This window comes from Perissodus microlepis, chromosome 12 (assembly GCF_051167445.1).
Source record: "Perissodus microlepis isolate ML-2025 ecotype Zambia chromosome 12, ASM5116744v1, whole genome shotgun sequence".
NCBI lineage: Eukaryota > Metazoa > Chordata > Actinopteri > Cichliformes > Cichlidae > Perissodus > Perissodus microlepis.
The window spans coordinates 17,176,340-17,200,873 of NC_140472.1; the positions used below are offsets into that span (position 1 = coordinate 17,176,340).

The 24,534-nt window shown below is 41.8% G+C and overlaps 1 protein-coding gene across 1 annotated transcript in view; it reads right to left on the reverse strand.

The window, feature by feature from the left end:
* The window catches only part of sv2ca (synaptic vesicle glycoprotein 2Ca), a 29,582-nt gene extending 5,303 nt beyond the window's left edge, over positions 1 to 24,279 (reverse strand). The window contains exons 1-8 of the mRNA XM_084947423.1: positions 23,868 to 24,279; positions 17,738 to 18,537; positions 8,883 to 9,063; positions 8,010 to 8,161; positions 2,534 to 2,667; positions 1,989 to 2,078; positions 1,080 to 1,190; positions 372 to 460 (exon numbers count right to left, since the gene is read on the reverse strand). Coding sequence (XP_084803549.1) covers positions 372 to 460; positions 1,080 to 1,190; positions 1,989 to 2,078; positions 2,534 to 2,667; positions 8,010 to 8,161; positions 8,883 to 9,063; positions 17,738 to 18,332 — 1,352 coding nt within the window. The 5' untranslated portion in view covers positions 18,333 to 18,537; positions 23,868 to 24,279. The remainder of the gene's footprint in view (positions 1 to 371; positions 461 to 1,079; positions 1,191 to 1,988; positions 2,079 to 2,533; positions 2,668 to 8,009; positions 8,162 to 8,882; positions 9,064 to 17,737; positions 18,538 to 23,867) is intronic.
* Positions 24,280 to 24,534: the final 255 nt, after the last annotated feature.

Genomic DNA, 24,534 nt, shown 5'->3' on the forward strand with positions numbered 1-24,534 from the left:
AAATCAGCTGATCGGTTCATCAACGAGAGGTTGTTCATGTTAGAGTGAGACCTGACAAAACAATAAATAGATAGACAGACACATTAGAAATCCAGAAGATACTTGTGCTTTAAAAAATCAACTGGCTGCCTCCTGTCTTGTCTCCTCCACACATGCACGCAGGTCCACCTCTGTATCCACAGAGACACCAATGAAACTGTATTGATCCGCGGGGCAGAGAGACAGTGATTGATTTTGAGACTGTGCAACTTCTACACAGCAGCGCTCAAGATGACAGAAATGCAATGTGCCAACAAAACAGACTGCCTAGAGCTATTATCTGACCACAGAAACTTGTCTGATTTTTCTATGACAAAACTGACAAATCTCACCCGAATGACAGCGTGAACCACACTATGGCCAGTCGCAACATGTTTTCTCGCATTGGGTAGTTGAAACACTTCATAAGGTTCAGATAGATCTAAAAAGAGACAAGAGCTCTATTAGAATAGGCATCAGGATTTGGTACAGTGGAATAATAAGGAAAACAAATATAATTAAAGGTACTTTTTGTAATGGCCTAGTACACAACTTAACTGAAATCTTCTCCACCAGGGGGCAGTGTGCTACCAGAGAGGGTGTTGAGATGTTCTCTGATATGTGCTGCTGCTTTTGACTTTCGATACTTCTTTTTAGCCCTATTTCCATTTCCACCAGGCAGCTGTTTATAAATAAGGTTTTGTTATCGGCGACTTGCCTAGTTAAAGAAAAGTCGCACTGAATTGTTGCACCGTCTTGTGGTTTGAATTGGTATTACATAAACTGTAGCCCCGCCCTACTTGATTTGATATTTCTGTAACTCAAATCTTAGACACTTTTGACAAGGAGTCAAAAAGGTTATGTTGTCACACTCAATTAACAGTTTTAATTTATTGAGGAAGGTTTAAGGTGGCTCTATAGTTTTCCAGTTTACACATTTGCTTAGCAGCTGAAATTAGCATTAGTGAATTTAGGAAGGTTTAAGTTATTTATAAAAGCAGGAATTTACAATAAGTGCCTTTAAAAATGAACTGTAATCAAATAAAAAGACAAATATTTACCCCACGAACTTCAGCCTTTATCCTGAAGAAAGCCTTGGAAACTGGGTTGCCAGATTCTGATTCCATTTCAACAAATTCATCCAGCTGCCGTGGAGTTTTGATCCTGTTTACCTGGAATATTGGAAAACAGTATAAGAATAACATCTGTATTACTTTACAATAAGTTGACATTGAATTACTGACATTGTTGTGCAATATCATAGCCTTTCATTTATTTCTAGAATAAAATTACACCTACACAGCATTAAAAATCAAATCAGCTTCTGAACAGCTGTGACAGTACAGCAATAGGACAGCAGATTTCAACAAATCTGCTACTCTGTCTGCTTGAGAAGATTCCCACCTCTCTTAAAAGAGGCTGTGATCGAGTCTCTTTTAATGCTAGTGAGGAAAGCCATAATGGTGAAGGGGGTCGGCGATGATCCTCGTTCTATTTCCATGTGGAACTCTCTAATTGTAAATTTGGGAGAACTTGTACGTTGCATGAATGGAAGGGAGAGCTGACTGGAATTTTGACATGGGAAACTGACACATTTCTGGACCTAAAGTACATGCATTGGATTCATTCTGTTTGGTTTTTGCATTTTGCTTGTTTGTTTATCTTTAAAAATTTAATGAACAGAATTATGAAAAAAAAAAAATCAAACCAGTATAAAAAGGGTGAATATAAACGGTGTGTTCAATAGCATAGGATCAATTCAGGAAACATGTTGACTAAGCGGCTTTCCCAAAGTGGAGCTCATGCTGCAAATAAGCCTGAATGACACAAAACAGCTTTCAGAACCATCATAATTCAGATGTGATCCTGCACGGTGAAAGCGTTAAAATCTGTCCCAGTGGTGGCAGAATATAAGCCTCTTTACTTCCTTAAGCGTCAGGAAACCCAGCACTGCAGAAACAAACACTCACAGTGAAGACTTTCTCAGGTTGCCCACGCGCTCTCATGTTGGTGTCGTGGATCTGTTTAAGGATCATCCAGGCTTCATCATGCTTCCCCACCTGTCAAGCAAGGAAAGTAAGGAAGAGAGACGACAAGATAAACTCATGGGATCAGCAGCAGCAGGCTGCTCAGGTGCATAAATACAAGCCTTTGATTTCTCCAAGATAGGGCAAAATGATGACAGTCACGACAATGGTGACTCATTTCACTTCAAAGGATAATTATGCTGGAGCGGCAAACCTACTGTCACAGATCTCTGAGCTTCTATTTTCCACATACACAGGCCTCCAACAGCACTGAATGACTCACACTGTTTTTGTCTGATTAAACATCTGCTGGGAAATGTCCAAGTAATCTCAATTTGTCTGAAAGATGCTGAATGTAAAACTGATGACAGTTGAGGACGACACAGCACCATGACAAGGCATTCTCTGGGATACGAACTGATGCAGCACATTCAGGAGGCGCAGACTAAAATAGGTTTAGTCTGCTAAAAATCAGAAGGTCTCGTTACCTCGAGGTAAAACCTGGGACTTTCAGGCATAAAGGTAAGTGCCACCACAGCGCACACACAGGGTAGGGCGCAGACGACGACAAACACCCTCCAACTGTGAAACTGGTATGCTGAACCCATGCTGAAGCTCCAACCTGCAAAAAGTAGCAAACGTAAAGTGACTCATAGCTCATTACAAGATAAAACAATGTGAATCAACAGCATTCAGATATTAAGCTATGCACATGCCTGGTGAGGTAAATAAACCAAACCTAACATAGTTTAGAAAATCTATAATGATCATGACATCATGACAACAATCATGATTATGCAGCAACCAAATCTGTTTAGAAAATTGCATGTGACTAATGCAAAAAGTGAAAAACACAGCATAACAGAGTTTGGGGGTTGAATTGGAAGAAAATAAACTACAATAGTAGCAAACATAAAACATTAATCATTGCACTTTTGACACCTTATTAACATGATAGAATCACACAGACGCTGCAGATATACCAGCTACACCTTGAAGATGTGAATCGCCTATTCTATCATATCTCAAAGGTTCTCTATTGGAATGCGATCTGGTGAGTCTGGACCTGATTTGAGTACAGTGAACTCATCGTTATGTTCATTATTAAGCTGGAAGCAGCCATTAGAAGATGGGTACATTATGGTCATAAAGCGACAGTACCAAAGTAGGCTTATTAGGGTTTCTGCCATGTGCTTCACTGATTAGATATTTGTGTTAAACAGGTGTACCTAATAAAGTGTCTGTTGGGTGCATTTTTTTTTACTATAACAATGGAAAGAGCGCTACACAAGCAAATATGTCTGGTTTAAATTCATGAAAGAGTAACAAACAGTTCACGGATGAATTGTTAAGTAATTCTCAGCTTACAGCAGGTGGCTCTTTTGGTAAGTCTGCACTCATAGGGGCATAATAAAAGAAAATGCAACTGTGCTTTCATGGTAGCATAGAATCAATAGCTAAATAACACAGATGGCATTCAACATTTATTTAATTCTAGATGATACAGCATAGGTACTTCTATTGCATATTCTAAAGCAGATGAGACTAAGTGAATTAAAAGGCTGATTGTGAGTGTTGCGTGCGAGTCTTACACTGCAAACACAAAAGGGCTACAAATAAAAGACGGCGTTTAAATGGGAGCTCTTGACAGCCGCAGGAGAGTGATGTGTAAAACTTAGAGATGAATGGCTCTGCAGAGGAAGCCTGAGAGTGCACAGGGACAGGTTAATTGAATGGGTACGAATACAACTGAGCTTTTTCTGCTAAGTTAAATCTTGTTGCACCTGATCTCAGCCCACAGGCACTCTTCCAGACTCATTAATCATTTCTAACATTCACGCATACATACAGACACACACAAAGAGGGGAGACGCACACATATATTCACACATGCAATAATCTGAGTAAATGGAGAAACGGCACAGAAATAAACATGAATAATCATGTGCAGATTACAGCGACACCACATAATGCCATGTCATACCCACCCACGCATAAACACATATGAAATTAAACATTATGCATTTTCCTTTTTCCTTTCTATTGCCACCCATGCCCTTACCTGCATAAAAAATATCTCCAGCATATTTGACAGATGATCCTGTGTGCTTGAGATCATGAGGCCTTCCTTTCCATCTCCAAACCTTTCATCTCTCCATGGAGTTGTCTTTTCTAACAAAGTTTAATGTGGCCTTTCTGATTTTGAGTGCCCTTCAGTGGTTTTCTTCTTGAGGTCAATCATCTGTATTTACATTGAAGACGTTGAGTTTGGCTCTACTTACTTAAGAGTTTCTTTTTAAGATATGTTTTTGGACATTTTAGTCTTTATTGCTGGACAGAACAGTGAAAGGGAACGAAATGCAGGAAATGGTCCAGGACACAATCAAACCCAGGTCTCTTAACTGGCCTTATAGGCACATATAGGTCATCTACACTCCAGCACCTGCTTTGAAGCAGTCTTGTCTTAGCTGATTTGTGAAGGAAGGTTTATTTGCATTCAAAAAAATATCCTCTCACCCATTTTAGTGGGCTTTTGTGGGGTTTTTCTTGCCCTAATGATGGCGTCTATGGACTGCGTATTATGAGTTTCAGTGATTTCATTTCTAATGGTTTAATGATGGAATAGAGCACTTCTGACCAAGACACTGGTCATCCGTCAATCTAGTTATTTATGTACCTGTAAAAATGTACACACCAGTTTTTTGTAATTCTTTTACAGTTAACACCATGACTTGCTAGAAAAAAAAACACTTGACATTTTAACATTTACACGGTTCAGAGTCAAAAGTCAAGTAAGACAGGCAGCTAAGGTAAAGAAGCAAAAAAAAAAAAAAACATGACACACAGGGAAACTGTTTAACAAAACAAAACAGGAAGAAAATACAACAGAGTTTCAAATTAAATTGTATTTTTTGGATGAGTTTTGTGTCTTCAGTTTTTTTGGGTGTGCTGCATAAACTGAAGTTTACTTTTTGGCACAGCAGGATTCTGATGGAAAAACCTGAAGTATATAAAGAGAAATAAAAAGACCAGCCATCACAAATGTTTAATGTACTGTATATGCACACTTTTCTTTGTGTTCTTAATGATTTAGTCTTTTTTTCTGCAATGTTATTGGGCAGGAAGCACGGAAAGGGATTGTTGCATCAGTTGTGACCTCCCACGTCTCTCCGTGGAACATGCCTCATGGAGATACTGCTCCTAACGGAATAGCACCATTATCCATCAACAGGCGTAGGAGGGGAGTCGAAGGGTGGGGAGGGGGTTAATGCTAATGGTTATGCCAGAAAACGACTGCTTGGGATTAATCTCACAGCATATTAAAATTCATCATTGATAGCTGTGCATATGAACCACTTAAACAACTGTTTTTAAAGGGTGTGGGAGACGATCATAAGTGGTGCTAATACGTCCCAAAAGAGACAAGAAAGAGGAAATGTTTTGTTACGAGTGACTAAAACGTAAATAAAGGTAGAAACTAATTACTTTGTCTTTGTATGATAATCTAAATTGCTAATGTATTAATTATCTAATGTAAAGAACACAGACAATGACTTTTTGTGACGTAACACGGATTACCAGTGAGTCTATAATGGTTTCCATTGGGCAGTAAAAGTCCCTTTGTTTATTTCCTTGCCTTTTGGTGTGTGTACATGTTTAAAGATCTTTGTGAGGACAGAAGACTGGCATGCCACTATAACTGTGGGGACCAACAGTCACTTATGGAGACAAAATGCCCATGCCCACAAGTTTGAAGGCATTTTTGAGGCTCAAAGTGTGGTTTTAGTGTCAGTGATACAATTAGGTTATGGTTAGGTTTAGGCTGAGGGTTAGGCATTCATTTTTCATGGTTAGGGTTAGCAGCTATAGGGAAAGCATTATGTCAATGAGATGTTTTCACTAAGATATGAAAACGAGTGTGTGTGTGTGTGTGTGTGTGTGTGTGTGTGTGTGTGTGTGTGTGTGTGTGTGTGTGTGTGTGTGTGTGTGTGTGTGTGTGTGTTTGAGTCTAGAGTAAAATCTAGTGAGAAAGAGAAATAAAGAGAGGAGCAATGAGAGAAAGGGTTGTTCAGCAGTGATTGCCTTTTCTACAGAAATGTAGCATGACTTCCTGCCCCGCAGGGTTAGTGTTTCACCGATGCCACTGAAAATCTCATTACAGGGATTATGTACATAATTGGCTAAGTCTATGGATGACTGAGTCAGCCATCCCAGGCCTACTGTAGACGGTCAGACAGACACATACAGAGAGACGGATAATATATAATAGATGCTGGCTCATAGAAAATATGGTGTGTAGTCCACTCTTGATGTTTAAGCTTTAATCTATAGGTCTTAGCATTGCCTAATGAGGTTACTCAAGTGGTGATCTTGCTTAACAACTAACTTAACAACTCATCCAGTTTTCCTGTCAGTGGATTTTTGCCAAGTAGACCTCCTTGTGGATCTCTAGCTGCCAGGGGGATTTCAGGAGACATTACGAGTCAGCAAGTGGTAAAGACAGATAAGAGCTCTAATGGCACATTAAACACCAGTGTTAAGGAACTTGTATCATAACCCATAAGTCATGCAGCTTTGTTTTACCGCAGGGCAAAAAGGTATGTCTGCAGGAGTTTTTTTTTTTTCTTAAACGTCATTGTGGGATTGGTCGAAGGCACTGCAGCACTTTAGGGAAACTGTTAAAAAAAAACATTCGTGAGCTTTGGAGTAAGCATGCAAGACACGTAGTTCCCTCTCAGATAGAGAGGCGCAGTGGTAGTGAGTCTCAAAGAGAATAAAAGCAAAGTATCTGTTCAATATGATATCCACTGATCTGACAGCCAGGTTCTCTAATGAAGCCTCATTCCGGTTTCAGAAGTCCTTTACCAGTGTGTTTCTGTACATCCATGTGAGTGGATCCACAGCATTTGTGCATGTGTGCGTGCCCCTGTTTAAGCATCACGTAATAAAACTGGGAAGTCCCTTATCAGAAACACCATAAAAGCACCTCTTTGTGTGCCTGTGTTCACTCAAACGACCTCTCCCAGTGTCAGATGTTATTGCATTCAATTTCACTTGAAGAGGACCTGTATGCATCTGCAGTCGTAGTAAAACATCATCCATGCAACTTGCAGCAACACACACACACACACACACGCTCTCTCTCTCTCTGACGTCACAGGCTGGCTAAAGCATGGTCTGGCCATAAATCACCTCTAGATGTAGCTTTGTCCTATTAGAGCAAGGAGAAAAACCTAATTATGCTTGATCAAGAAGAACACTCTGCAGAGACAGAGAGTGGAGAGAGAGGCGAGGTAATAAAAGGAAGGACAGAGTTAGAGAGATGGGGAGAGTACAAAACAGGAGGTGAGGGGAGGCAGTAAAAGGAAGGGGACAGCAGGTTTAAAAAAAAAACGAAAGCAAGGAGGAAATGAAAAGGATCCGGCAAGAGGAAGAAAGGCAATTCTCTTTGTGCTGTTTTTTCTCATGACGAGTGCAGTCGACAGACAGTTTTGTCATAAATCACATTTTCCGCCTTCCACCCTCACCCATACTTGATCTGTGGTATCTGTGCATACATTAATCTTTTGACCTCAGCCTCTCCCAGCCTGCAGCCACTCAGAGCTATTAAGTGATTAATTCCCATGGCAGGGAAAACTGGCACCTTAACCCATGGTCATGTGGAGACTGTACAGTTTAGTAACTCTATTCAGGAGCTCAGCATAAAGTCACATTGTAAGCATCCTAAGAGCGCCGCTTAACTTAATTGTGTTAAGGGTATCACCATATATAGCTTGTTATTGGGCTATATTTCAAACACGGAGTTGAGTGATTCATGCTTTCTTCTTCCTTCTAACAATGCGACCTTTAATTTCAAAAGGAAAAAACAAAGCTTAATTTTCTCCTTGTGGTTTCGCCTCACTCAACATTATATAAACTGATGGGTGATGGTGTGAATGTTAACATTTTTGCAAGTACACTCACCATAGTGTGGTATGATGGCCCATGCCATAGCAGATGCATAGATCTCACCAATCATCCAGAACATACACAGCCAGCTGAGGTGCTCTCCTCTTTTCTCCCTGGACAGCACCTCGGCAAAGAAAGAAAAGACGATGGGCACAGCACCTCCTATCCTGCAAGAACCAGAAAACAGGAAGATTAATGAGACTAAGGCAGATGCATTTTGTTTTTTGCATCATTCGCATAGTTTCACGTTTATCCCACAGTTTGTACCGTCCTTTGTTGTTTCAATTCACCTGTACAAAAAAAACCCAAAATGACTTGAAAAACTGTCAGTTAGTAATCAGTTAAATTGAGGGCTCTTTGCGAAGACCTGGAAAGTGAATGAGTAAGCAGAAAATAGCACAGCTATTGGAGAGCCTTTTCAATTACTCTCGAGAATGATGTCAATGCATTTGCTGAATTAGGCCTTAAAGGACCGGTTATACTGCCAAAGAAAGGAACGCAACAAATCACAGTCATATGTCTATGCTATAAAAAGAGTACATGCTGTCTGTCATTTTCAAGCACGCTCTGCTCATTTTAATGCATTGCAGGAATCCCTAAATTCACAGTTAGTATAAAAGTTTGCTGACAGAGTGAAGAATTACATTGGCCATAGTTCTGGTAAAAAAGTAATAATTTTTATTACAGCTATTATCATTATTTTATTAATAATTATAATTAGCCTGATTTTTTTCATCACTTTTCAGAGGATGGGAACAATCAGGAAAAACAGGGATTTGTCTTTGATTGTTGGACTTGCTGTGTTACCCTCCCACTGTGGTGGCATTGTGCAACAGTTCACTGAACTGCTAGTCAGTGTCAGATTGACCACCGGTTTATCAGACTCACCCGAAACCCGCGACGAGACGGCAAACGAGGAAGAAGCCATATCCCTGGACGAAAGATGACAGGAAGGCAAAGAAGCCATTCGTGGACATGCAGATGAGGAGGCATTGTCTACGGCCCACTTTGTCAGACATTCCTCCCCAGAAGAACGCTCCGACCATCATTCCCAAGTACACAACACTGCCTGGAAGGAAGAGAGAGTGGCCTTATTTTTATTTTTTGTTAAAATATAGTCGATTACCTCACACCTATATTGTGTATGTGCACTGCAGTGTATGATTGTGTTGGTTTGCTGTGTAATTTCTTCAGTTACTAGACCAGAGTATTTGTTAATTCATTAAATGAGTAAAAAAAAAAACTATACTACTACTTCTCTCCACAAACTCCTGAGTTGTGTTCTGTTACTGGATTTCTCTGCCAATCACGGTTTATCCATAACAAGCAACATGTTTAAGCATAACTGTTCATAAGTATGTTGGGGTTCATAAGAGAGGGGAGCGTGAGACAGTGAGGCGGACATCATGGAAATCTGATGTGGTAAAGAGAGAGCTGAGTGTAAACTCTGGATAGAGTTTTTAAAAAAGAGAGAGAGATCACAGATAGCAGTGGCTGAAATGAACTTCCTCTGAAGGTTGGCTGGGCTCTCCCTTAGAACCAGGATAAATAGCTTGGTCATTTTGGAAGTACACAGAGTGGAGCTGCTATTCCTCCCTATCGAAAGAAACCAGTTTAGGTGGTCTGGCCATCTGACCGTCTCCTGGGCCAGGCGTTTATGGCATGTCCAACCAGGAGGGGCAGACCCAGAACAGGCTGGCAAGATCACACCTCAGTGTCCCCTCTGCATGAGGGGAGGGAGGTCTGGACTTTTCAGTTTAGATTATGCCCCTGCAACCTGAAGCTGAATAAGCTGCAGAAAATGAATGAAAAGCTAGACTGCATCCTAAAGTTAGAGCTCCAAGTGCAGATACTAAACCCTAAACCCCGTCTGAAAAGCCTCTGCCCCTGTAACACACTTAAATAACTGTAAAACTGTAAATACAGTGTGTAAAAAACAAGAAAGAAAAACAGAAAACAGGCTCTGAACAATGTGACAAATGTGAACGGTAATGCAGGATGACTTTACAAAAAGGTCCTCTGCCGTCTTTTAATCTCTCTCATCACAGATGAGATCAGTGCTCCAACAAAACAGCATTGATTTTTTTCACTAATCATCATGAATCTGCCCGGAAGAGTGGAGCCTGTTATTACTGTTTTAGTCTGCACTGTAATTGGCAGTGGAATGGTTAGCCGCTTTCATGGACATGCAGCGTCTGCTGAAATTTCTTTCATTGATGTTTCCGTCCCAGGCTGGAAAAATAGCAGAGTTTACTAACAGATTATATTGAAGCTTTATCAATATCCAAGTATTTTCAGACACATAATCATAAACCTGGTTTAGGGAGGTTATTTTTATCTGTTGCAGTCACATACAAAGAGATACAACTCTGCCGCGGGGCACTTTGTTCATCCCATTACAATAATCTTAATAGCAAGATTCATTTCCTTTCTGTAATGTCTCCAGTCAGGTCTCTTCTCCTCTGCTGTGAGCAGATATCTGTTTGACTCTTTCACTTCAGGGGTCAAAATGCAGCTATCTGTCACATTTGGCAGCCATCTAGATACTCGCCTCAAGGTATCATAAATTCAATTCTAAATTTAACGGAAGTCCTCAGTCTATGCACAGTTCACATTTACTTCATTAAGGGGAGGCTAGATATACAATGCACAGGCAAACACCCATTGGCCTCCCATTTAAATGTCATGCATCCAAACATCCAGAGGCCTTTTTATGTTTCCCAGCATTAAACCTTTCACACAAACAATACACTTTTTGGTTTTTTTTAGAGATGCAAGGAAACAAGGGAAAATAATCAATCATTCGTTCTGCCTTAAAGTCAGTTTAAATAAATAAATAAATAAAAGCAATAAAACTGCTAACAAATGAGTACATCTCTCACAGGACAGTCAATTACGTAATGACTTTATTGATGTTCTGTCCGGCTTGCTCCGCTGTATTCTACTGCACGGCGTCAGCAGCGCTCACACCAGCGGTTGGGACTGCAGTGCACTGAAGTGTAACATAATGCAAAAGTAGCACAGACATGTTCTGACTGTAAATGACACTTATCATGTCCTAAATGTGTGCTGCATCCATAATACTGTGATTTTTAAATTAATCATTAAATAAGTCATTTTAATTCAAAGATTTCTTTTTGTTTTTTATTGTCAGTTTGCTACATGTACAGAACTACGGTGGCCCCTGGAGACAAAGCACATGCAAACTCCAAAACACAATGGAAGTGCTCCAGGACGCTAGGAGCAGTGTTGAGCTCGATTTGCAAAATAAACAACAAGTTTGTTGCAAACACATGGAGTTGGATGCCGGCGGAAAACACCTGCAAGGACAGAGCAACAATGCTTTATAACAGCGGTCCCCAACCCCCGGGCCTCGGACCGGTACCGGGCCGCGAGAGTTGAGGCTCAGGTGTGAAATGTATAGTTTTCAGGGTTTTTATCGGTTTTCAGCGTTATTTTGTTATCGTTTTTATCGTTTACTCGGTTTTCCTTGGTCTTTTCACGTGTGTTATGAATAAACCTTCTTTTTTCGGTACCGGTACTAGTTTTATTTTGTTGTATCCGCGACACCTTAAAGGCCGGTCCATGAAAATATTGTTGGGCATAAACCGGTCCGTGGCGCAAAAAAGGTTGGGGACCGCTGCTTTATAAGAAAGGTAATGTGCAAACTGTTGTTTGTTTGATTTGTTTTTAATTACTATGAACGCTTGGTTTACGGTAGGGTGACCATATTTTAATTTCCAAAAAAGAGGACACTTGGCTCAGTCATGAAAAACTTGCTTAAAGAAACATATTTACCATATTAAAACGATGCCTTGTCTGTGCAGTTAATGAATTGTGAAATACAATATGTCATGTAGGCTTTTACAAGTCAACAAGAGCAAAAAAAAAAAAAATTAAAAGCCTCGGAAATTAAATAACGGTACAGAAATAATACCTCATCTGCATAAGAAAAATTACCAGTACTGGGTCGGTGCAAGAGAAATGTCTTTTGCAGTTCTTCTGAGAAGATGCACTTGCGCTTTGGGATCTTTTAAACGTCATTATAATGATAATATAATAGGCGCTTTGCTGCGCGCTGTCTGTCACGTCTGTGAGCGCAGAACAAGCGCAAAGCAGCAGTTCAGAAATGACGTCACACACATGGGTCCTCTGTCGGCCTATAGGAAAACCCGGACATTTTTATCAAACTCGAAAATCCACCCGGACAGAACGTGAAAACTGTACATGTCCGGGGAAAAGAGGACGGTTGGTCAACCTAGTTTACGGTGGAGTCAAATCTGGCGTTAGCTAACAGTCAGTGTGCTTTGCTCAGAGAGAACCTCAACACTGCCCCTAGCGTCCTGGAGCACTTCTGTTGTGTTTTGGAGTTTGTGCATGTTTTGGAGTTTGTACGTGGTTTGTCTCTAGGGACTACCATACAGAACAACCGAAAAGAAGACTTAAGAATATACAATAGTGCAGTACTGCAAAATTTAAATTAAATAGAGTAGACTGTGAGTTGTTCATGGACAGTAGTGCAACATCCATCTTCTTAGTGAGTCACACACACTTTATGCAGTTCAGGAAGTCAGACAGGAAGAACTCTTTGCTCCAAGGTAACAAATTTAGATTTTTTTTTCTTTTCTACACATGTTCCAAAAAGGATCTATTTAAGATAATTTTGGTCGCTATGAAAGCCCAGAAATGGTGGACTTTACTTGCCAGGCATTACATTTTAATTCGAGCACAATGCATTAGATGCAGATTTGCATGTTTTCGCTGAGATGCATTTAGGCTATATATCTAATATATACCTAACCCAAATGCCAAGTGTATCATATTGGATACATGGGTTTTAGTGAGTTTTTGAGAGCTCTACAAGCCAAATCTGGCAAAAAAAATTATACAAATTAAAACTGATACTTATATGTATTTTTTGTAATGTTTCAGAAGATTCAATAAAAACTCATGTTTAACTATTTGAATGGTTTGGGCTTTACAGTGTATCTAAAGCTGTGAAGCCCTGCTGTATATACATAACACTGTGAAATACAGCTAAATTTAGAAGTGAAGACCCGTATAGACTCTGAGCACCATCAGAAGATGACAGTGTGTCAGGAGACCTCTCACACAGAAGCAAAAGGTTTTGCCCTGTGACAGTATGTTGAGATGTCAAAACACATCTCCAAGAATAATAAATATTCATCAAAATCTCAGGCACGCTCACACATACACACACACACATACAGAGTAAAGCAAAGCTGCACACACAAACACAGATAACTGAGGAGTAAATCTGAGATGCTCGTTAAATTGTTAAAAATTCATTTATTTGCCTTTGTTGTTGTTAAAATAGCCAAGAGGAAGCTAGATTAAGAAAAGAAAACACAAAATAAGAGGGAATGGAGGATCGAGCACCAATATACGTCCAAAAGTAATGAGGGGGGAGGTATGTAATGCGGGAGGAGAGTTCAGTCACTTCCAGATATGGTGAGAGAAAAAGAGCGTGAGGAGGAGGAGAGAATGGGGAAGGCCCTGGTGGAGTGTTTTCTGCCCTGTCACACACCAAGGAGCCCCCTGAGAGCCGTGGGAGCGCTTAGCTGCATCACGACCTCTTCTCTGATTTCACGCTTTGATGCTCTTCGCTCTTAGCGGTGCAAACTGTTTCGGCGTCACGCAAAAACACCCATCCTGCTTTATTCATAATGATGATGCTATCGTGCAGCAGCACGCCTGGTGCATGCTGCGGCTCAGCTGTGGCACCTTTCTGTACCATCCCCCCCTCCTGCTGTGAGTCCCTGCATTACTACCATTCCCCCCCATTTGTCTTTCCCCCAGCTTTGCACCCTCCTTTGCTTTCCAGTTTCCTCTCTCCTGTCTTCTGTGCTTTCCTTCCTATTTACAGTATTTACTTTAGCTTCATCCTAGCGCCTCTGTCAACAGCTCCTTTACACTGAGCAGCGTGTAATCACATTTGTACTACATCGTGTCAGTTTGACCGGATTCGTGTCTCCTTCTTCTGCCACCTCCGCAGAAGATGAGATTGAAGCTTTGTGTCATATTTAAGTCGTATCAGTGGAGGCAGGATTTCTATGGAAATAACCTATTGTAGGGCTTAGAGCGCAGGGTTTAAAATGACTCAGTCCCAATCAGTAATGATCCAACCTTCATTAACAGTACAGATTGTGATAATTCACATAAAATAGTGATGTTGTGAAACCCTGATAAAGGCGAGCAGTTGGACATGGTGACAGCAGGTTTGGTCCACGCACAGATATTCAGTCCCATCGAGCATCTCCCCTCCCTCAGTCCACCACACACATTCTCCCACACAACGTGGAGCTAGCTGGGCTATTCGAGCAGTGTAATCTCTGCAATGACGCTGCGATCTTACTGCAGTTTAGCCATGCTCAGCTGCCCCAGGACCGCGCAGCCCCACACAGCCTGCCAGCTGGCTCAGACCGACAGGGAGAAAGAAAGGGAACGATAGGAAATGAGAGGAGACAACAAGGGAGGAGCGCTGTAGAGATGGAGTTTTAGAGGAGACAAAGAGTGAAGTCAGGACTCAAAGAAGGCCAGGGAAGGACAAGCGATCAAAAGACAAGAAAGTGAAGGGGGGGGGGGAGAGAGATAAAGGGCAGCAAAAGACAAGAAAGTAGGAGGGAAGTAGAGACAGCAGAGGTGGAGAGGTGGCTATTAGATGAAAACGAGATGAGTCAAAGAGAAAAATGAGGGGAGTTGTAGCTGGGGAGAGACAGTCTAAGAAAACAAATAAGTAATGAGAGGGTGATCTGTTCCCTTTGTCTGATGTGTCTGAGATGATAGCTAAGCCTCTCCCTGACTTTGTTGGTGTACTAAATACTACCATCCTCCACCTCTCTGCACCCGTCCACCCACAGCACTCTTCCTATTACTCCCATGTAACTTGGTCATCTCGCTGCTTCAAAGCCATCTCTCCTCCTCTCGTCTTCCCCCGTTTATCCCACATATTGCATCTCAGCGTGCGTGTCTTCCCTCCTGCTTCCCACTTCCCACATCCTCCACTCTTGTTTGAGGTATTTACAGTATTTCACCCCCTCCTATAGCCCAGCACTTCATCTTTCACACTGAAGTAACATTAAAAGATTCCTGTGAGATCGGGAAACCGGCTGGACCAAATTCAACTCAGTAATGGAATCAGCATCTTACTCATCCATCCTATTTGGGATTTTCTGTTTTTTTCATGCTGCATTATCCCATTATATTCAGCGGTCTTTACAGCATGCTCCTGCCTCTGCCTTCTATGGAGTCAATGAAGCTGCACTCAAACTGTGATGAAGTCTGGTAGAGCGAACCAAACACCAAACTGTTTTTTCAAATCTTTAGAATTTCTTAATTTTTCATATATTTTTGGGTAATTTTTAGTTTCTTAATCCTGAGGATGTCAGCCTCCACTTTAACTCTACTATTGTCCAAATGCCTCCTCTGAAACACTTAACCGCATATAAACAAAAATCAGAAAGCACATAAATAGCAGAATGTGCATTTATTGTAATGACCCAATTAAAACTTGGGTTTTTTTCTTCAGTAACATTTCTGTGTTAATAGACCTCTCTGCATTGAATCATACTTGTTATTAATCTCTGGCTCTTTTCCACAGCATGTATTTTATCCTGTCTTCTTTCTCAAACCACAAACGGCCGTGGCAGATGGCCCCACCCCTCCCTGAGCCTGGTTCTGCTGGAGGTTTCTTCCTGTTAAAAGGGAGTTTTTCCTTCCCACTGTTGCCAAAGTGCTTGCTCATAGGGGGTCATATGATTCTTGGGATTTTCTCTGTATGTATTATTGTAGGGTCTACCTTACAGTATAAAACACCTTGAGGCAACTGTTGTTGTGATTTGGAGCTGTATAAATAAATTTGAATTTAATTTAATTGAAAAACATAAATCACCAACTACATTCATAGTAGATCAGTGATTAGGTTCATTTTTCTACTGTTGACCTTATTTTGGAAGCAATATGTACTTTACTTTAACTGTGACAGAGATGAAACACATACTGGGAAGACTGAGTGTAGTGAGAGTGCACATCCACCATTCCAGAAGAGTGACCTTGAGGGTATAATGCAGATGCAACCATAACCAGCCTCATCTAAATGAAACCTAAGTAGCTTCACATGCTGATAAATCTGCCAAGTGTGATAACTGAACCTACAGACCAAGCTGTATGGACCACAGGTTAAACTGATCCTCAGTCCTTACCCGCAGACCACCAAAAAGAGGCTATTTCATGGTAAGACAACTGTGGCCAGTTAGAAGGTCCTTGATTAGATCCCTGCTCTCCTGGTCTGCATATTAAAGTGTAACTGGCCAAAAGAAGGTAACCAAAAATGCCCCAGAAACGTCCATCCACTGGAGCGTGAGTGTGTGAAAAATAAAGTAGTGAATGTGGGCTGTGGTGTAAAAGTGCTCTGAACGACAATGTCAGTCCATCTAAGGCTGTCACTGTAAGATGAGATCCTCGTTACCCAGTGAACTTAAAAAAACAGAACTTCTTATCTCGTTCATCTGCAGATTAAAGTTCATTTTTGAATTTCTGCACTTAAAGGAAGTAAAAAAAATGCTGTGGCACCTGTAAAACATCAGTTGACACCATTTTGTTACCTCTAATTAAGTGTAATTAGTGTGTTAAACTCCGAATGGATACCAACAAGGTCATGGTAATTATGTAGGCTATGCTCAAACACTCACACACACACACGCATGCACACACACACACCAATCAACAGGGAGGAGCCTCGGGCTAATCAGCAGGATGAGGAAGAGGAGGATGGGAGAAGAAAGGAAAAGCACAGAGAATGGGGGGTGAGGGGGAGGGACAGGGGTGAGGGATGGAGTCACGAACAAGGAGAAGCAGAGCATAGAGCAAAAATGCCTGCAGGACTTTGCTTGGCAAGAAAGGAAGCAAAGAGTTTACACTGATACCAAGGAAAGAGACAGAAAAATGAAGGTGCAGCGTACACAACATCTTGTGAGGCTTTAACAAAGTAGTGTTTTTGTTGATAAGATGACTCTGCTGCAAGTACAACCAACAGTACATTTTTCTTAAATAAAGCAGCAGTACAATAGTATTTGTCAAACTTTCCGTCACAACCTCCATTTTCAAAGCGCGTATCAGTTTTCCGTCAGGTGTTGCTGTGAAGTTGATGTATTGTCACGTCTCACCGTGGCAGTTAGTATCTAAGGGCTGTGTGCCTGATTGAATGTCCTCTCCACTCTGGTACTGACACAGTGAGTCAGCCCCTGTACACAGCTCTGTGGTGATGGATTATGCACCTGCAGCTACTGGTACTGCTGAGACTCCACCTCAACCCACAGAGCACACAGGGAATATTAGCTACCCTCTTAATCCTGACACGGAGACCATTGGACCGAAACGCCTCATCTATGTGAAACACTGCTATAGGATAAGAGTGACATACTGTGTATAGCACAAACACATACATCTGGACCTGTTTTTCAAGGCTGTTTTGAGGCTATTTTTGCATGCTGTGTACTTATTTCAAACATGTGCACAGTTGTTAATTTTATAATGATCCTGGAAAGGATGCAGCTGTACATCATAGGGTGCTATTTAAACTCTATTCAAAGGTGAGAAAAAGGCCTTTCAGACTTATAATAACGAATTAAACAGAATAAAATACACACTGAGAAAAGGCATTGCTGAATTAATAATGAAGCGAGTGCATTAATATCCAAAACGAATACAAAGAGGGGCCTTACCTAGCCATCCCGAGCTGGAGTTGGGCACACACATGTCTGTCTCTGCACTGGGCAGCACAAAGCCCACCACAAACACCTCCACCCCATCCGACATGAGTGCCAGCCCGAGCACCAGGAACAGCTGCCACTGGAACCTGCCGTGGCCACACTCCTGGATGATCAGCTCATATTGCTGGGCCAGCTCCTCCTCATCAGCCTGCCTCTCCTGTTCCAGCTCGCCACGGTCCTTTGTGCCATCAGACATCGGCTTCCCCAGTGCCACCTGGCCCTGCTTCTTGTCTCCTGCGGATGAGGGGATGCCCTGGTACTCGCCCTCATAGATCTCGTCCTCGTCGTCGTGGCCCTCTGTAGCATCACTTGAGCCCTCCTCATTGTCGGGGTAGCTCTCACCGTCCTGCCTCGGCGGGTTCTGGTAGAAATCCTCATCTTCGTCCACCTCGTCCTGGAATCGAGTGTAGTTGCGGTGAGAAGAGTACTCATCTGTAGCACGGTCTACCGCCTTGTTGACTTTCTTTGTTGCGTGCTTTTTGGCCTCCTTGACAATGTCCTTGGCCCCCTTAACTAGGGAAGTCCTATTATTGTAAGTGTCCTCCATTTTGGCTCCAAAAGTAGGTCTTTGCAGGGGTGCAGATGGTGGCAAGAAGTAGAAGAAAGAGGGAAGAGAGGGGAAAAGGGGCAAATGTAAAGGCGAGTTAGAGGAATGGTGAGATCAGTGGGTCTTGGGATGTGGGAAGGAAACTCTTGAGTCTGCAGTCACCACAGGAGATAAACCACAATGGCTGTGGCAATCATGGACCAGTCTGAAAGACAGGGGGGAAGGGGAAGCAACAGACAGATTTTAAAAAAAGAAGAGTCGAGAAGCATCAGAGTTTAAAGAGAAATAAAATCAGACACAGGAGATGCTCATCATGTCCACCCACTATCATTAACTAACCTTTTAATCGTTGGCTTTTCTGCATTGCCCCAAATTTCCATTCAAAATAAAAATTCATTCTCCAAAGGTGGGCTGTTTGTTCTATATTTCATGAGTTGCCCTCAGTTTTTGAAGAGATGATTATTTGAAACAGAGATGCTGAACCTGCTGACTCGTGATCAGCTCTGTAAAGCAGGAGCTAATAAACAAACACTCTGCCCAAAAATCAATTTGTCCCCAATAAAGACCCGGTTCATTAAAACGGGAGCGACGATCCAACTGGAACGGCACTGTCATTTTTAATCCAAGTAAAGACGGGAGGATAGGAGGAATGACCGTGAGTGGATGCACAGACAGACACAGTGTAGAAACAATCACAGACAAGAACTATTCTCAAATAAAGTGCCTGAAAAGCTGCACAAATATATATGTACCTGCAAAAGGCACACATACCTAGAAAGAAGATCTCTCACTCCTAAACATGTCGTGCACATAAGTGAGTGTGAACACACATGGGCGCGGGGAAGCCATTTCCCATCTCTGCAGACTACTGATGGGAGGGAGACCCCAGCTTAAACGCTAAAATGATGTATCATGATTTCATGTGAGTGCTCCGCTCTCATCATCAGCCAGGTTAAACAAATCAAAGAATTTCTAAATTTCTCTTAAATTACAAAACCCTGAATTGCTCTTTTTTTTTTATTATAAAACATTTGCAGATGCTATGGAGTGCATATTTATGAGCAGGGTGGGGATGGTCAGAGCTGTCCAGTGTGTGGGGTTTCCATGTGACTACGAGTGGCTCGCCACAGCCTCTAATGAACACTGAAGCCTTGTCAGGAGGACACAAATCACAGGGCCGGTTCCAGCTCCTATAATGCAATTTTACTGGGCAAAATGACACCGCAGTTTCAAGGTGACTCTACTAATCCCTTTTGGCGCATACGATAACTTCTGTGGTTACGAGCGTGCTCCCTTTTCTGATAATTTTTAATGCCTCCACTGACACTGGTGCTTCCTCAGATAAGGACGCGCATAATCAATCTGTCTCCTTTGTCAAAAAATAACATACAAAGGGCTGAGGTTGTGGTATCAGTTCCCTAGTTTCCCCAAACGGCTCTCCTTGAGCATTTATGCATGAAAACATCAAAAAGTAAAAATGAATTGTGAATTCCTCAGAAGGCTAACACCTTGCAAGGAGCAAGTCAAAGTTCACAGGTGTCAGAGAACCATTTATTTCTTTCAGGACTGAGTCGTGTCAGCCATCACACAGGCTCTTACCTAAAACGGGCACACGCAGGCGCTGCACGAGGCTGCCTGTCAGAGAATCAATGGAGTGTATGGTGAGACACGCTGTCAGTGGTGATGAAGCTCAGAAGACACCCGAGCACAGAGGCAACTGACCTCACCTGACCGCAGCTGAAGAGACCCCGATACCGGAGACAGCAAGAGCAATCGCATTCTAGCTGGGAAAACCACCAACTCTGCCTAACCTAAGTTTTCTGTTTTATTTTATTTCTACGCGATCTTCTTTATTTTTCGCAGTTCCTCTGATATTTTATGTAGGTTTATATTTTAGGCATGTTGATTTCCTCATAACACTTGGCCATCTCAACAGCCACAACATCAAAACCACTGACAGGTGAAGTGAATATTTTTGATCGTTTTATTGTAGTGCAGTGGTCTGCTGGGAAAACTTTTGTCCAGACATTCATGGGGTTGGATACTTTGGATGGCTATGGCACTCCCCAATGGCAACGGCCAAGTGCCAGACAGCACATGGGACCCCCAGAGGTTCTGTGCAAAGGTAGGTGGTTTTAAAGCTGCAGCTGAATATTTATACTTATAAGGAGCCACTGTAATGTTAATGAAATGTCCTGAAAATGAATGGAACAGTATCCATACAGTGTCACATGGGAAACTGTTCCCTGCTATTAAAATAAAAAGAGCTAATATACTCTGCTGCTCTGGACCATGAGAGGGTGGCTGAAATTAGGCCTGGCTCTGGCGATACCTCTTGTCTGCATGATGGATGGTGGCCCTGCTTTTCTTAGACCTCTTTAAAATAGTAAAAGAAAATAGAAAAATCGCTAGGTCAAGTATCACTTGGCCTTTGAATTTCATCTGCCATGGACATAAAGACAAACGGAGAGATTAGTGTTTCAAGAGATTTATCCATGCGTCCAACTGAGGACAGCTAATCTCAGAAGGAGGGGGGGATTAGTGTTATTATCCAGAGTTTGTGTGTTTGATAAGCTTAATGCATTTAAACACACTGCTGTTGCTTACCGTGAAACATTTGTCATAAGTGGCACAGTGATTAACCCAAGCAATGTGAATTTTGACAGAAAACAAAAAGATATTAATTACACGAGATTACACAGTAATGATGACAATAGTAATAAACAGCCTCAGTGAAAACAACCTAAAACATGAACCAATGAACCAATTATCAGCACAGTGAGGGCTTCCTACTCACATTGCACTTTGTCAAAAGGATTGATGTGAGTGCTGGAACTAATCAACCGCGAGTCCAGCGGCCGACAAACAGACTGAGCAGGCGCAAGCAGGTTGTTAGTACAAAATAAAAGGATCAATTTCTGTCCCTGGATTTCAGGTTCCCTGACCCACAACATCTTGTGGAGGCAAACACTTAATGTACTTGAAATAAAATCAATAGTGACCTTTTTGGATATGTGTGCTTATTTAGTACAGACTTTGCCTCTTTCACAGTACAATGAGTAAGTAGAATGACGCAAAACAACGAGGGCTGTGGTCTCCTTCTCATTCTTAAATCTGATTTTATAAGAATCGGTTTTATAGAGTGCACAAGGCAGAAATATATTCCAAAAATGTTTAGAAAATAAAAAGCAAAAGAGGGAAAAAAGTGGCACAGCTATGAGGGCACAATACTGGCACTTCACCTTTTTGACCTGTGTATTTTGTTCACATGAAGTGGACGTATTTGGGCCCCTTAACTCAGAAGAACTTTTTTCCCACATTTTGTAAAATATTTTGAAGATTTAGTGGGTTTTTGTACTGTTGAAGCACAATCATAAAGACCTCCCATCTCTCAAGTATGACTTGACAGAGAAAGCGACCTGCCCTTTCAAAGACGTGCGTAAGCACTGTGATGGTGTGACCGGTGGTTTGCTCTATTACCAAAAGGAGGAAAGAGAAAAGCAGGTCCAATCGCTAAAGTGGGCAGAGCCACATCATGTAATCCCATAAAAACGGAGAGTCCATGACCTCATCTGGAAGGCAGAAACCCAACCGGCCCGTGACGTCTTAGGAGATTTCATCAAACACTGATTCCATTACTGAGCAAGCGAAGGGGAAGAGAGAGGACAATGGCTGTACTGTATAGGAGAAATTGTTCCTCGTGGAGTGTAAAAAAACAGCAGCTTAGAAGCACTCAAAGATCCACCACAGATCACAGATGATGAATAAAAAAAAATATCAATACAAATACACAAAAATGGGTCTGCAGCAGGCTGATTATTTCCTTCTCAAAAATAAAGAGCTGCCATTGTTATTATTTAGAATGACTTCAGTCACTGTTATCTCAAGCCTGGAGATTATAAAAAAGTGTCATTCCTTGTTTATATTCTTACATAATTTATATTCTTTTGATTCTTCTTACTTAGACTGAAACAATTAATGTCTCCAGAAATGCATTCAGGAGTGTACAAGCATCGAAAACCTAAAACCTAAAGACAGAAAGAATCCCCTGAATGATCTACACACAGCAAAGTGTGTCGTCTCGTTTGCTTTTCTCTTTCAACTTGATACGTGTTTGATCTTCTTTGAAACAGCGGATATATGAAATATCACATGCCACTCCTGTCTAGTCCAAACCCTGTCTGCTGGGTCGTAATGATGCAACAATTCAGATTAGGTAAGGGATGCAATATGTTACACAGTTACTGGTGACGTTTTACCTTTGCATGGTGCATAAGTGTGCTTACAAAAAAATAAATCAAGCCACAATCACACGCACATTTAGGCTAACATGAGAGTGAAAAAGAGGATTCTTCAGAGCAAAACTGCTGGTTTAAACTAAAATAATGATGAGTGTGGTGGATATCTACTTTCACGTTAGTCAACAAAATGTTCTGACAGACCTTCTTCTCTCTTCTACACTGTGACATGCATCATCAGACACACTTTGGAGTCCTTTCTTCTTTGCAGCATACAGCAAAACAGTGCAACAGAAACTATCGCCACCTCAAAACATCTTTTTATTGCTGTTGAACTTCAGAATAGGAACAAAATTAGGAATCAATGGGTGCTTGTGGTGGAGACACAGGGAAGAGGATGTTATGAATCCCAAAGAGACTTTTGTTTATCAGGTATATATCGATTTTTAGAAACAATGACAAGTGGGCCAAACGACTGAATTTTGCAGCTTGCAATCACTTCCATCCAGCGTGTTTTCACTGATGGAGCCCTTCAGTGTTAACCCAGCAGGACTACTACAAGCGGCGTTAGGACTGCAAACAAAGCACTCTGCCACAGATTTCCAGTTCACCGGCTGTGCGCCTGTCAATCGCTCGCTGCCTCTTGAGGTACAATTCATGGATGAGTCAGTTGCCTACTCCCGCGTCCTCTCTTCTTTTTGGCGGCAGTGCAGAGTGCTTTAACTGCCCCAGGGCAGGTGGCTGGATTGCAGTACAGCGTGAACAGTCCACAGTCAACAAACCCCAAAAAAGCTCGGCTCATGCCAAGGACAACTATTTTATGATGCCACAAAGATGGGCACACGAGCTCATGAGCCGAAAGGAAAACTAAACAGACTTTATTCGAGTATATCTGACATAGATTTGACTAAATCTCACAATCTAAGACACACTGAAACCGGGGATGAATCCCCACTACATCCCATTAGTTAATTATGCTCGCAGCCTACTTCAGGATAATTTGCCTTTACTCTTATATAAGGCAAATGTGAAGTCAGGGAAATAATCCCAACTTTTAACCATTCAATCATGAACTCGTGAATACAAAATAACCTGTCCCTGAGTCGCAGCTTTCATTTTAGTCAGAAATATCACTGAAAATGTGCTAATAAATTGATAGTCGCACGTGTATGTGTGTGTATGTGTGTGTGTGTTTGTGTGTCCCCATATTAGATACAAAAGGCGAAAAGAGAATTGCCTAACTCGGAAGTCTTACACTCAGCATGTTTTCAGGGTGGGAAAAAAAGTCATTACTTACCGTCATTTATGGCGAGAAAATTGGACCGAGCTGATTGTGAGCCATTGCACCGGACTCTGCTTTTGCTCTCGGGAAAAAGAAAAAAGAAGAAGGAAAAAAAATCTTGTGGGCTTTTTACTGTAGAATAGGATCAGAGGAAACTGCCGGCGCACGACTGTTTTTCTTTTTTTTTTCTTCTCTCTCTCCCTCTCTCTTTCTTTTTCGATGCGGTCCTCTCTCGCTGCAGCACTTCACGGAAAGGAGAGAGCGAAAAACAGAGGTGGTGGTTGTGGGGAGGGAGGGCCGGTGTAATCAATAATTGTATTTCATTGAGTGATGCGGGTAATTCCGTCTGATGGAACAATCTAGTTAGGTGACTGACGCGCAGCACTGCAGCGCATGAATGCTAAACAGATGAGAAAGGTTTGCGCACATTCACTGTAGGGCAGCCCAGTATGTTCGTGTGTATGCGAGCTACTTGCTCAGTCTTGGGGGATAGTTACAAGACACAGACTGTAGGACTTGTGGGAGTTGACGCCTGCCCATTTGAGCCGAAAAGATATGTTTAAGGGAAAGTTTTCCACTTCTTTCGAAAGACAAGTTGCAAAAATACCCCGACATCTAAATTCTGTGAACAGCAGAGATTCTTGCAACTCAGCTCCCCTCCGTCTGTTCTCAGAGTTAAGCA